This window comes from Pan troglodytes, chromosome 6 (assembly GCF_028858775.2).
Source record: "Pan troglodytes isolate AG18354 chromosome 6, NHGRI_mPanTro3-v2.0_pri, whole genome shotgun sequence".
NCBI lineage: Eukaryota > Metazoa > Chordata > Mammalia > Primates > Hominidae > Pan > Pan troglodytes.
The window spans coordinates 97449633-97463125 of record NC_072404.2 but is presented as its reverse complement, the minus strand read 5'-3'; the positions used below and the strand labels follow the sequence as shown (position 1 = coordinate 97463125).

General features: G+C 38.0%; 1 protein-coding gene across 35 annotated transcripts in view; it reads right to left on the bottom strand.

The window, feature by feature from the left end:
- Positions 1–13493, bottom strand: part of ADAM22 (ADAM metallopeptidase domain 22) — a 269774-nt gene that overhangs the window by 116123 nt on the left and 140158 nt on the right. For all 35 annotated transcript variants that reach the window (XM_016957687.4, XM_016957691.4, XM_054655918.2 and 32 more), the window contains one exon: positions 11992–12058. In XM_016957687.4, the coding sequence (XP_016813176.1) occupies positions 11992–12058 (67 nt within the window). The remainder of the gene's footprint in view (positions 1–11991; positions 12059–13493) is intronic.

The following is a 13493-nucleotide window of genomic DNA, read 5'->3' as shown; positions in this document are numbered from 1 at the left end:
CAAGAAATATTATCAGAACAATGCTAATAGTCAGAATATGCCTGACTGTCATGATCTTTCATTGGTGATATAATAAATCATATCTCTACAAAGATGTCTACTTTTACTTTTTGGCCACAAGAAAATCTGTTCCCTGCCCCATCTACACACATTCCTGACCTATATAAAGGATTTGACATTCCTCTCTTAGTTTTCTAAAATTCATACTATGGTTATTTTCCTCACACATTCATTCAAACAAAAATAAAACAAGCTTTGGCCTGGAGTGTGTCTTTTACCATTCTTGCCCAAGGCAACTGATATTACAGAAAAACTACCTAAATGCATAACTGAATTTGAGAGAAATGCCTAAAGGGTCTTTATGTAGATCACCATTTCAGTTTAAGGATTAAAGACCATAAAGGAGAAATTGTCAGATACCAAAAATGAATTAGATATGTATACCATGAGTATAAATAAAATACATTTCAATTTTTATGCCTCTTATTTTACATATTATAGAATGTACACCGAATGTATGGTGTACATTCTATAGTATGTAAAATATTATACATGTAAGAATCAGCTCTGGAGTTAGAGAATCTAGATTCAAACTGCAGCTTTATTACTCCTTACTACGTTACTTTCGCAAGTTGTATATCTTCTCTGTGTCTCGTTTCTGTAAATTAGGATAATAGTTGTATTTACAGGTTGTCTTGAGGATTGAATGGTACATACAAATTTATGTGACTATCACATCATACAATAAAAGTTATTACTGTAATAAATAGTTATTACTGTTAGGATTATAATACTGATTAACTAAAGCCTATATCACTGTTCATTTCAATTAGCCCCATATATTAGCAGCTTTCTGTTTCAAGACAAAACAAGCTATAAAGCAGCAAACTGCATGGCTGAGACTCTGCTGCCACTACTCATCAATTCCAATGTCCTTTGTCTTATGAATCCAGAACGATGGTTCTCCATAATCAGAATTAAAGTTGTATTCCCAAGGTATTCTGATTAGTTGAGGCTTTACTTTAAAATTCTTTTAGAAGTCCGTGTCAATCATATAAAAGTTCTCCCTGAACAGATGAGTAAATTAAGAATTTAATTTTTAAATGGATTGAAAATAAACGTAAGTGAAAGATTAATATGTCCCATTAAAGGAATAAAAAGTATCTTTCTTTTCTTGCATACAGACTTTATTTTTGTAACCTTTGAAAAAAATTCTTTTTAAGTTTTAATATAACTTTTATATCAGAATTATGCACAGCTACATGAACAAGATAAACTGATTTCAATGAGGCTGATGATGTCCCTGCAGATAACACAAATCATTATGTTAAGGAACAATCACCAAAATGTGTTTGTTTTTACACTAAATACAAAATTGCAATCAACATCAAAATCCAGATTGTAGGAAATTACATAGGATAAACAATCTGGTTTCTTCAACAAATAAACTGCAAGGGGGGACAAAAGAGAAAGATAATTTTTAAAACATTATTATTTTATTTTATTTTTGAGACAGAGTCTTGCTCTGTCGCCCAGGCTGGAGTGCAGTGGCGCGATCTCAGCTCACTGCAACCTCTAACTCCTGAGTTCAAGCGATTCTCCTGCCTCAGCCTCCTGAGTAGCTGGGATTACAGGTGCATGCCACCACGCCCAGCAAATTTTTTGTATTTTTAGTAGAGACGGGGTTTCACCGTGTTAGCCATGATGGTCTTGATCTCCTGATGTCGTGATCCACCTGCGTCGGCCTCCCAAAGTGCTGGAATTACAGGCGTGAGCCACTGCGCCCAGCCAAAAATTATTTTTAAAACCTACACAGCCAAAATTAAACCGTAGGGGTACATGCTTTGGTGATAAAACTATAAACAAAAGCAAGGAAGGGGTTATGATAAAAGTCAGGATAGTGTTTACAAATCTTACAAGAGGAGGATGAAAAGGGCTTGGGATGCAGCAAATAAACAGCTGGCCGAGCTTTATTTCTTGAACTGAATGGTCATTATAAAATTGTTTGCCTTTAGTATTTCATCAACCCATACATTGTTTTATGTGAATTTCTGTGTCAGTTGTATATTTTACCATATAGGTTTTTAAAAATAAAATTGCAATCTAAAAGATTTATCATGTTTTTTTGTTGTTGTTCAAAACAGTCTCTTGCTGGGTTACCCAGGCTGGCTTTGAACTCTTGAGCTCAAGTGATCCTCCCACCTCAGCCTCCTTGGTAGCTGCAAACAGGCATGACACTGCATCCAGCTCTTTTTTAAAAATGTTTTTTCCTGAAAAATGTATTCCTTTACCAAAAGTTCAAAGACACCTGAGCACAGCCATTTATCAACTGGTTTCTAGCCATTGTTAAATTTGGAATAACACTTTAATTTTAAATTTGCATCCTTAGGATACATATGGCCATGCTTGTGCAAACTGACACAAGAAACTCTTAAGAGTTTAGCTTTGATTTCGTATTTCCTTTCATTTACCTCAGTCCCAAGAGAAAAGCCAACTTTAAGAAAAAACAAAAAAACTTACAGGGCTCTTAAGGAAGGTGTTATAGGTGGATTGTGTTCCCCCAAAATGCATATGTTAAAGTCCTAACCCCTAATACCTCAGAATATAACTGTATGTAGAGACAGGGTCTCTAAAGAGGTAACGCCGTTAAAACAGGGTTATTAGGTTGGGTCCTAGTTCAATAGGAATGATGTTCTCACAAGAAGAGATTAGGATGCAGATATACACAGAGGGAAAGCCATGTGAAGACACAGGAAGAAAACCATGTACAAACCAAGGAGAGAGGCCTCGGAAGAAACCAACCCTGTCAATATCTTGATCTTGGACTTCTAGCTTCCAGAATTGAGAGAACATACATTTCTATTGTTTAAGCCACCCAGTCTGTGGTACTTTGCTATGGTAGCTTTAGCAAACTAACATGGAAGGTAAAGAAGTAAAAGTTTTAAGAGTTGCTTTTTAAAAAGGTACTGCAGGGAAGGAAAAAAATATAAAATGTTACAACTTTGATTTATAATGTATTAATGACTCATTAATAAAGAAAATAGACTTCTATCAGATTTCATGTAAAAAGAAACATCCCAAAGAGCTAAGCACAGAGGTAGAGACAGGAGGGAACCAGCAGAGAAATAATTGGCTACTGACTTTGGATTGATGGGCAGAATTCAGCATTTTCAATGTGGTTCCTGGAAAAACCCAGAGGAGAATTTCGAGTTAGATTTTTAAATGGAGTGGAAACAAATGGAGGTGACAGGTGAGATCAAAGCGGTTTTCTTAAAGGGAAAAATAAACAACCACTGGCCCTTCAGTCTGGACAAAGTCTGTATTTATCATTTCCCTGGTATGACAGGCTTAGGGGTTAGAAAAACCATCAACAAAGAAACTGCAAATCTCAGGTTGGAAAATCAGCAAAGATTGTGCAGCAAAGTCAGCGCTTCATGAGTTATGTATACCCAAGGAGCCTTAAGATCCCAGAGTGGAGTGCACTTTGCTGATTAGGTACAATTTTTCTGAAAAAGGATATTACTGTAGAGACAGCAGAGAGCTGTCTGCTGGGTCCACCCTCCATGCTCCTATTTGCATTTCATCATTCCACTGACAGACACAGATAGAAATAGATAGTGAATGGCCTGTTTCCTTTCCTCTTTAATTTAACAAGGGAATAGGAGATACTCTACATCAGAAAAACATTATCAAACAAAATAGAGAAGTGAAGCCAAATGAAAAGGGATGGGAATAAAAGGACCTGGAGATTCTAGCCCTAGGTAATTTTTTTTCCCAACTATAAACAAAATGGCTCCATTCTCCCATGTTATATCTAGATGAATCCTGTCCTTTCTGCAGGGAGGCAGTAATATAAATTAATCCACCATTCAATCCACCAATCTTCAGTTCCGAATAACTTTCTGGAGAGACAGGCATAATTATTACATCTAGGTCGCTTACAAGAATTACCAGATTTTAAGTCATTATGAATTAGAAATGTATAGGTATACAGGATGTATTTACTGACAAAATGTCCTAATCTCTGGAATTTGCTTTAAAATACTACACACACACACACACACACACACACACACAAACACAAAGTAAAAAGAGAAAAAAAGATAGTCAAAGTGTTGACAACTATTGATGCTGGATGATGGGAATGAGGGGTTTAATTATAGCATTCTTTTTTTTAATATACTTTAGGTTTTAGGGTACATGTGCACAACGTGCAGGTTTGTTACATATGTATACATGTGCCATGTTGGTGTGCTGTACCCATTAACTCGTCATTTAGCATTAGGTATATCTCCTAATGCTATCCCTCCCCCAGTCCCCCACCCCACAACAGTCCCTGGTTGTGTGAAGTTCCCCTTCCTGTGTCCATGTGTTCTCATTGTTCAATTCCCACCTATGAGTGAGAACATGCGGTGTTTGGTTTTTTTGTCTTCGCGATAGTTTGCTGAGATTGATGGTTTCCAGGTTCATCCATGTCCCTATAAAGGACATGAACTCATCATTTTTTATGGCTGCATAGTATTCCATGGTGCATATGTGCCACATTTTCTTAATCCAGTCTATCATTGTTGGACATTTGCCTTGGTTCCAAGTCTTTGCTATTGTGAATAGTGCTGCAATAAACATACGTGTGCATGTGTCTTTATAGCAGCATGATTTATAATCCTTTGGGTATATACCCAGTAATGGGATGGCTAGGTCAAATGGTATTTCTAGTTCTAGATCCCTGAAGAATCACACCAACTTCCACAATGGTTGAACTAGTTTACAGTCCCACCAACAGTGTAAACGTGTTCCTATTTCTCCACATCCTCTCCAGCACCTGTTGTTTCCTGACTTTTTAATGATTGCCATTCTAACTGGTGTGAGATGGTATCTCATTGTGGTTTTGATTTGCATTTCTCTGATGACCAGTGATGGTGAGCATTTTTTCATGTGTTTTTTGGCTGCATAAATGTCTTCTTTTGAGAAGTGTCTGTTCATATCCTTTGCAAACTTTTTCATGGGGTTGTGTTTTTCTTGTAAATTTGTTTGAGTACATTGTAGATTCTGGATATTAGCCCTTCGTCAGATGAGAAGGCTGCAAAAAATTTCTCCCATTTTGTAGGTTGCCTGTTCACTCTGATGGTGGTTTCTTTTGCTGTGCAGAAGCTCTTTAGTTTAATTAGATCCCATTTGTCAATTTTGGCTTTTGTTGCCATTGCTTTTGGTGTTTTAGACATGAAGTCCTTGCCTATGCCTATGTCCTGAATGGTATTGCCTAGGTTTTCTTCTAGGGTTTTTATGATTTTAGGTGTAACATTTAAGTCTTTAACCCATCTTGAATTAATTTTTGTATAAGGTGTAAGGAAGGGATCCAGTTTCAGCTTTCTACATATGGCTAGCCAGTTTTCCCAGCACCATTTACTAAATAGGGAATCCTTTCCCCATTGCTTGTTTTTCTCAGGTTTGTTAAAGATCAGATAGTTGTAGATATGCGGCATTATTTCTTAGGGCTCTGTTCTGTTCCATTGGTCTATATCTCTGTTTTGGTACCAGTACCATGCTGTTTTGGTTACTGTAGCCTTGTAGTATAGTTTGAAGTCAGGTAGCATGATGCCTCCAGTTTTGTTCTTTTGGCTTAGGATTCACTTGGCAATGTGGGTTCTTTTTGGTTTCATATGAACTTTAAAGTAGTTTTTTCCAATTCTGTGAAGAAAGTCATTGGTAGCTTGATGGGGATGGCATTGAATCTATAAATTACCTTGGGCAGTATGGCCATTTTCACTATATTGATTCTTCCTACCCATGAGCATGGAATGTTCTTCCATTTGTTTGTATCCTCTTTTATTTCACTGAGCAGTGTGGTTTGTAGTTCTCCTTGAAGAGGTCCTTCACATCCCTTGTAAGTTGGATTCCTAGGTATTTTATTCTCTTTGAAGCAATTGTGAATGGGAGTTCACTCATGATTTAGCTCTCTGTTTGTCTGTTATTGGTGTATAAGAATGCTTGTGATTTTTGCACATTGATTTTGTATCCTGAGACTTTGCTGAAGTTGCTTATCAGCTTAAGGAGATTTTGGGCTGAGACAATGGGGTTTTCTAGATATACAATCATGTCATCTGCAAACAGGGACAATTTGACTTCCTCTTTTCCTAATTGAATACCCTTTATTTCCTTCTCCTGCGTAATTGCCCTGGCCAGAACTTCCAACACTATGTTGAATAGGAGTGGTGAGAGAGGGCATCCCTGTCTTGTGCCAGTTTTCAAAGGGAATGCTTCCAGTTTCTGCCCATTCAGTATGATATTGGCTGTGGGTTTGTTATAGATAGCTCTTATTATTTTGAGATACGTCCCATCAATACCTAATTTATTGAGAGTTTTTAGCATGAAGGGCTGTTGAATTTTGTCAAAGGCCTTTTCTGCATCTATTGAGATAATCATGTGGTTTTTGTCTTTGGTTCTGTTTATATGCTGGATTACGTTTATTGATTTTCGTACGTTGAACCAGCCTTGCATCCCAGGGATGAAGCCCACTTGATCATGGTGGATAAGTTTTTTGATGTGTTGCTGGATTCGGTTTGCCAGTATTTTATTGAGGATTTTTGCATCAATGTTCATCAAGGATATTGATTTAAAATTCTCTTTTTTTGTGTGTCTCTGCCAGGCTTTGGTATCAGGATGATGCTGGCCTCATAAAATGAGTTAGGGAGGATTCCCTCTTTTTCTATTGATTGGAATAGTTTCAGAAGGAATGGTACCAGTTCCTCCTTGTACCTCTGGTAGAAGTCGGCTGTGAATCCATCTGGTCCTGGACTTTTTTTGGTTTGTAAGCTATTAATTATTGCCTCAATTTCAATATTGGTCTATTCAGAGATTCAACTTCTTCCTGGTTTAGTCTTGGGAGAGTGTATGTGTCGAGGAATTTATCCATTTCTTCTAGATTTTCTAGTTTATTTGCGTAGAGGTGTTTATAGTATTCTCTGATGGTAGTTTGTATTTCTGTGGGATCGGTGGTGATATCCCCTTTGTCATTTTTTATTGCATCTATTTGATTCTTCTCTCTTTTCTTCTTTATTAGTCTTGCTAACGGTCTATCAATTTTGTTGATCTTTTAAAAAAAACCAGCTCCTGGATTCACTGATTTTTTGAAGGGCTTTTTGTGTCTCTATTTCCTTCAGTTCTGCTCTGATTTTAGTTATTTCTTGCCTTCTGCTAGCTTTTGAATGTGTTTGCTCTTGCTTTTCTAGTTCTTCTAATTGTGATGTTAGGGTGTCAATTTTACACCCTTCCTGCTTTCTCTTGTGGGCATTTAGTGCTATAAATTTCCCTCTACACACTGCTTTGAATGTGTCCCAGGGATTCTGGTATGTTGTATCTTTGTTCTCATTGGTTTCAAAGAACCTCTTTATTTCTGCCTTCATTTCATTATGTACCCAGTAGTCATTCAGGAGCAGGTTGTTCAGTTTCCATGTAGTTGAGCAGTTTTGAGTGAGTTTCTTAATCCTGAGTTCTGGTTTGATTGCACTGTGGTCTGAGAGATAGTTTGTTTTAATTTCTGTTCTTTTACATTTGCTGAGGAGAGCTTTACTTCCAACTATGTGGTCAATTTTGGAATAGGTGTGGTGTGGTGCTGAAAAGAACGCATATTCTGTTGATTTGGGGTGGAGAGTTCTGTAGATGTCTATTAGGTCTGCTTGGTGCAGAGCTGAATTCAATTCCTGGATATCCTTCTTAACTTTCTGTCTCGTTGATCGGTCTGATGTTGACAGTGGGGTGTTAAAGTCTCCCATTATTATTGTGTGGGAGTCTAAGTCTCTGTGTAGGTCACTAAGGACTTGCTTTATGAATCTGGGTGCTCCTGTATTGAGCGCATATATATTTAGGATAGTTAGTTGTTCTTGTTGAATTGATGCCTTTACCATTATGTAATAGCCTTCTTTGTCTCTTTTGATCTTTGTTGGTTTAAACTCTGTTTTATCCAAGAGTAGGATTGCAACCCCTGTCATTTTTTGTTTTCCATTTGCTTGGTAGATCTTCCTCCATCCTTTTATTTTGAGCCTATGTGTGTCTCTGCACATGAGATGGGTTTCCTGAATACAACACACTGATGGGTCTTGACTCTTTATCCAATTTGCCAGTCTGTGCCTTTTAATTGGAGCATTTAGCCCATTTACCTTTAAGGTTAGTATTGTTGTGTGTGAATCTGATCCTGTCATTATGATGTTAGCTGGTTATTTTGCTCGTTAGTTGATGCAGTTTCTTCCTAGTCTCGATGGTCTTTACAGTTTGGCATGTTTTTGCAGTGGCTGGTACCGGTTGTGCCTTTCCATGTTTACTGCTTCCTTCAGGAGCTCTTGTAGGGCAGGCCTGGTGGTGACAAAATCTCTCAGCATTTGCTTGTCTATAAAGTATTTTATTTCTCCTTCACTTATGAAGCTTAGTTTGGCTGGTTATGAAATTCTGGATTGAAAATTCTTTTCTTTAAGAATGTTGAATATTGGCCCCCACTCTCTTCTGGCTTGTAGAGTTTCTGCCAAGAGATCCATTGTTAGTCTGATGGGCTTCCCTTTGTGGGTAACCCAACCTTTCTCTCTGGCTGCCCTTAACATTTTTTCCTTCGTTTCAACTTTGGTGAATCTGACAATTATGTGTCTTGGAGTTGCTCTTCTCGAGGAGTATCTTTGTGGCATTCTCTGTATTTCCTGAATTTGAATGTTGGCCTGCCTTGCTAGATTGGGGAAGTTCTCCTGGATAATATCCTGCAGAGTGTTTTGCAACTTGGTTCCATTCTCCCTGTCACTTTCAGGTACACCAATTAGATGTAGATTTGGTTTTTTCACATAGTCCCATATTTCTTGGAGGCTTTGCTCGTTTCTTTTTATTCTTTTTTCTCTGAACTTCTCTTCACGCTTCATTTCATTCATTTCGTCTTCCATCACTGATACCCTTTCTTCCAGTTGATCACATCGGTTACTGAGGCTTGTGCATTCGTCATGCAGTTCTTGTGCCATGGTTTTCAGCTCCATCAGGTCCTTTAAGGACTTCTCTGCATTGGTTATTCTAGTTATCCATTCGTCTAATTTTTTTTTAAAGTTTTTAACTTCTTTGCCATTGGTTCAAACTTCCTCCTTTAGCTCGGAGTAGTTTGATCTCCTGAAGCCTTCTTCTCTCAACTCGTCAAAGTCATTCTCCGTCCAGCTTTGTTCCATTGCTGGCGAGGAGCTGCGTTCCTTTGGAGGAAGAGAGGCACTCTGACTTTTAGAGTTTCCGGTTTTTCTGCTCTGTTTTTTCCCCATCTTTGTGGTTTTATCTATCTTTGGTCTTTGATGATGGTGATGTACAGATGGGTTTTTGGTGTGGGTGTCCTTTCTGTTAGTTTTCCTTCTAATAGTCAGGACCCTCAGCTGCAGGTCTGTTGGAGTTTACTGGAGGTCCACTCCAGACCCTGTTTGCCTGGGTATCAGCAGTGGTGGCTGCAGAAAAGTGGATATTGGGGAACCGCAAATGCTGCTGCCTGATCGTTCCTCTGGAAGTTTTGTCTCAGAGGAGTACCCGGCTGTGTGAGGTGTCAGTCCGTCAGTCCGACCCTACTGGGGGGTGCCTCCCAGTTAGGCTACTCAGGGGTCACGGACCCACTTGAGGAGGCATTCTGCCGGTTCTCAGATCTTAAGCTGCGTGCTACGAGAACCACTACTGTCTTCAAAGCTGTCAGACAGGGACATTTAAGTCTGCAGAGGTTATTGCTGTCTTTTGTTTGTCTGTGCCCTGCCCCCAGAGGTGGAGCCTACAGAGGCAGGCAGGCCTCCTTGAGCTGTGGTGGGCTCCACCCAGTTCGAGCTTTTGGGCTGCTTTGTTTACCTACTGAAGCCTGGGCAATGGCGGGCACCCCTCTCCCAGCCTAGCTGCCACCTTGCAGTTTGATCTCAGACTGCTGTGCTAGCAATCAGCGAGACTCCGTGGGTGTAGGACCCTCTGAGCCAGGTGTGGGATATAATCTCCTGGTGTGCCGTTTGTTAAGCCTGTTGGAAAAGTGCAGTATTAGGGTGGGAGTGACCCGATTTTCCAGGTGCCATCTGTCACCCCTTTCTTTGACTAGGAAAGGGAATTCCCTGACCCCTTGCGCTTCCCGGGTGAGGCGATGCCTCGGCCTGCTTTGGCTCACACACGGTGCACTGCACCCATTGTCCTGCACCCACTGTCCGGCACTCCCCAGTGAGATGAACCCGGTACCTCAGTTGGAAATGCAGAAATCACCCATCTTCTGCATCGCTCACGCTGGGAGCTGTAGACTGGAGCTGTTCCTATTCAGCCATCTTGGCTCCCAACCCTCATTATAGCATTCTTTTCACTTCAAAGTATGTTTAAACTTTTCCATAATGAAAAGTTTTCTTTTAGTTTACATATATATGTAATGGAAAAACTCAATTATCTTCAGATTGTCATTTGAATAGGACAATATAATTTATTTTGGTTACTGATAACAGTTTAAATAAAAAGCTTTACTACAGTAATAAATGTACATAAAAAACTGAACAAAGCTTTATGGGAAAATAACTTGGCAAATGTTTACAAAATGATACAGAAGCAAGCAGATACAGTATTGTAGCTACATATGATACTATATAAATATCTATGTATATATACAAATGTGTGCATATGACAAAAAAACACTCAAATAACAAAATGAAAACATTTATCTCTCAGTGATGAGTTTAAGGATAAAGTTTTCCTTTTTTGTTCTCCTTTTCTCTGTTTACAAGTTTTCTAAAATGAGCATTTATCTAATTTGTAATTAGAAAAAGGAAATGAATATGAACAAATGGGATTATAATTCAGATAAAGTAAAATAGATAGTCTGAACACTATTCAGAAGAAAATAAACACTTGGCCAAAAGTCACTGTACTAAACACTGAGCAGAAGGAAGCCCTACACTTGGGTGGCTTTTGTTTTCATATGCTCTCAGATTATACCATCTGCAGATCTGGGGGAAAACCCCCACATTCTTATGCCTCTAGCTGGTGGAGGCTTTTATTTTTGTGTTAATATTTTCACAGTTTACCTGTCATAACCAGTATCCTGAGATTTCTGTCTCCAGGTATTTTTAACTCCTTGATCTCCTGTAGATCTAACAATTTTACATTTTACCGGTGGAGGTGTGGGGTGGGGCAGGGTGGAGGGGCGGCAGGGCTGGGAATCTTACACAGCTGAATGCAAAGGCAAACACCTACCCTGGACCCAAGTTTTCACCTCTTGGTTCTCAGTGGTAACATTAAAGGCAAATTTCAAAAACTACTTTCAGTGACATAATCTAAGAAAGAACTAAACATTGGTGTAAAAGTCACTGGGGTTTCCCAGGCGCGTTGGCTCATGCCTGTAATCCCAGCACTTTGGGAGGCCGGAGCGGGCGGATCGCCTGAGGTCTGAAGTTCGAGACCAGCCTGGCCAACATGGTGAAACCCCCTCTCCTCTAAAAATACAAAAATTAGCCAGGTGTGGTGGCAGGCGCTTGTAATCCCAGCTACTCGGGAGACTGAGGCAGGAGAATCACTTGAACCCAGGAGGCAGAGCTTGCAGTGAGCCGAGATCGCGCTGTTGCAGTGAGCTGAGATCGTGCCATTGCACTCCAGCTGGGCGACAAGAGCGAGACTTTGTCTCAAAAAAATAAAATAAAATAAAATAAAATAAAATAAAATAAAATAATTGGGGTTTTTGCCATTAAAAGTAACGACAAAAACCACAAGGACTTTTGCACCAACCTAGTACTTGAGCTATAGCAATCCTATAAAACATTAAGTCTAGCAATTCCTACAGTACCCTAAAAATTCTTTTTCTGATAACTAAAAGTAAAGTTTCATTTTTCCAAAGTGGGTGATAAAACTTCAAATTATAAAGTATTTTTAAAACCCTCAAAACTGTACATTAGAAATATCATTGAAAATTAAAATAATAATCAGTAGTATTAAAAGATTCTCAATAAATTTCCCCACAAGTAGGAAAATTTCACTTACTTTAACTTCCACAGTCTTGCCTCCATGTTCAATGTGTCTCTCTACGTATTCAGAGGACAGCAAATCACTGCAACAACAAAAATAAATGATGACTAAAGAGGATCCCAAAAATGTAAAACACGAAAATCAGGATCTAGTTTACACATATCTGCTTTAACAATTCTTTAAGCCCCCCAAATCAACACTTTATAGGTCTCTCTCTCTCTCTTTCTCACACTCACACACACACACAGACACACACACACCCAGTATTTCTAAAAGGACATGAGGTTGAACTGCCTACACCACCTGTCACTCCATTGCTGAGCACAGCTGATTCTGCTGAACCAGCCAATAATTCCAGGAAACTACCGTAAGCACATCACTATTTTGAAGACATATTGTCCTTAATTTTTTACTTTAACTTTTTAGCAAACAGTTTTAATTGTATATTATGCCTTACCATTTCTTTAATGTGTTATATGTGATATTTTCATCTGACAAAATGTTAGGTTTCATCATAAAATAAAAAAAGGCAAAGAAAGTTAAAAGAAATGAAATGGAATATATACCATCAACATTTGAAAATTATTCTTTTTTGAAATCAATCCTAAACAACATTTACATGTTTCTATAATCTTAAATATGCTTCCCTTTAATTTCATATATATGAAAAACTTTCCCTTTTAATGGAGGGGTCTCAAGACACAACTTCCATAAAATATGTTTAATCTTTTAAAGCACTAAAATATAAATAAAACTATCATTAATAAATTTTAAAAAATGCATGAAGCTATAAATTTCTAGTGTTGCTCTATTAATAGACATTGAGCCAACTAAAAACTCCTTAAGTGAACTGAAGGTCATCAAACTAAAACTGTTCCAATCATCTAAAAATGTGCATTTTTGAGCACAGAGGTTCATCATGATAAGCACCATGCCTACAATTGCTTGAAATGTAAACAGAACGATCAAACAAGCATTACATTAATGCAGGCACCATAATCCTGTATTATCTGACACTTATATTACTACTTAGAAAACTTATAATTATAGTCTAAGTCAATGCTTCATTTATCTTTAGAATAGATGTTCTTATTGACTTTATGTTAGAATCAGCTAGCACGCTCTCAGCTGCAAGCTGTAGAAAACACAACAAAAAGTATATTAAACAATCAGGACATTTATCATCTTATTTCTTCTTTGAAATTCCGGGGCTAGCATAATATAAATTTGCTTTTGAGGATATTCAGTTCTACTTGATAAATAAATTTGAGGTTTATAAAATATAGGCAAACCCTTTTAAGATATTTTCAGTATATATTTTGCTAGTAAGACATGAACAGAATTCACAGATGTATAAAGTATAAAAAGAAGATTGTATATGTGTTACACACTGACAGAAAGGGCTGCAAGATCAAGAAATGTCAATTACTCTTGAAGCATATGAGTAATAAATGTTCATGATATATTAAATATATAAGAGGCACTAAATATCCAGGATACACTAAATATACTTATGT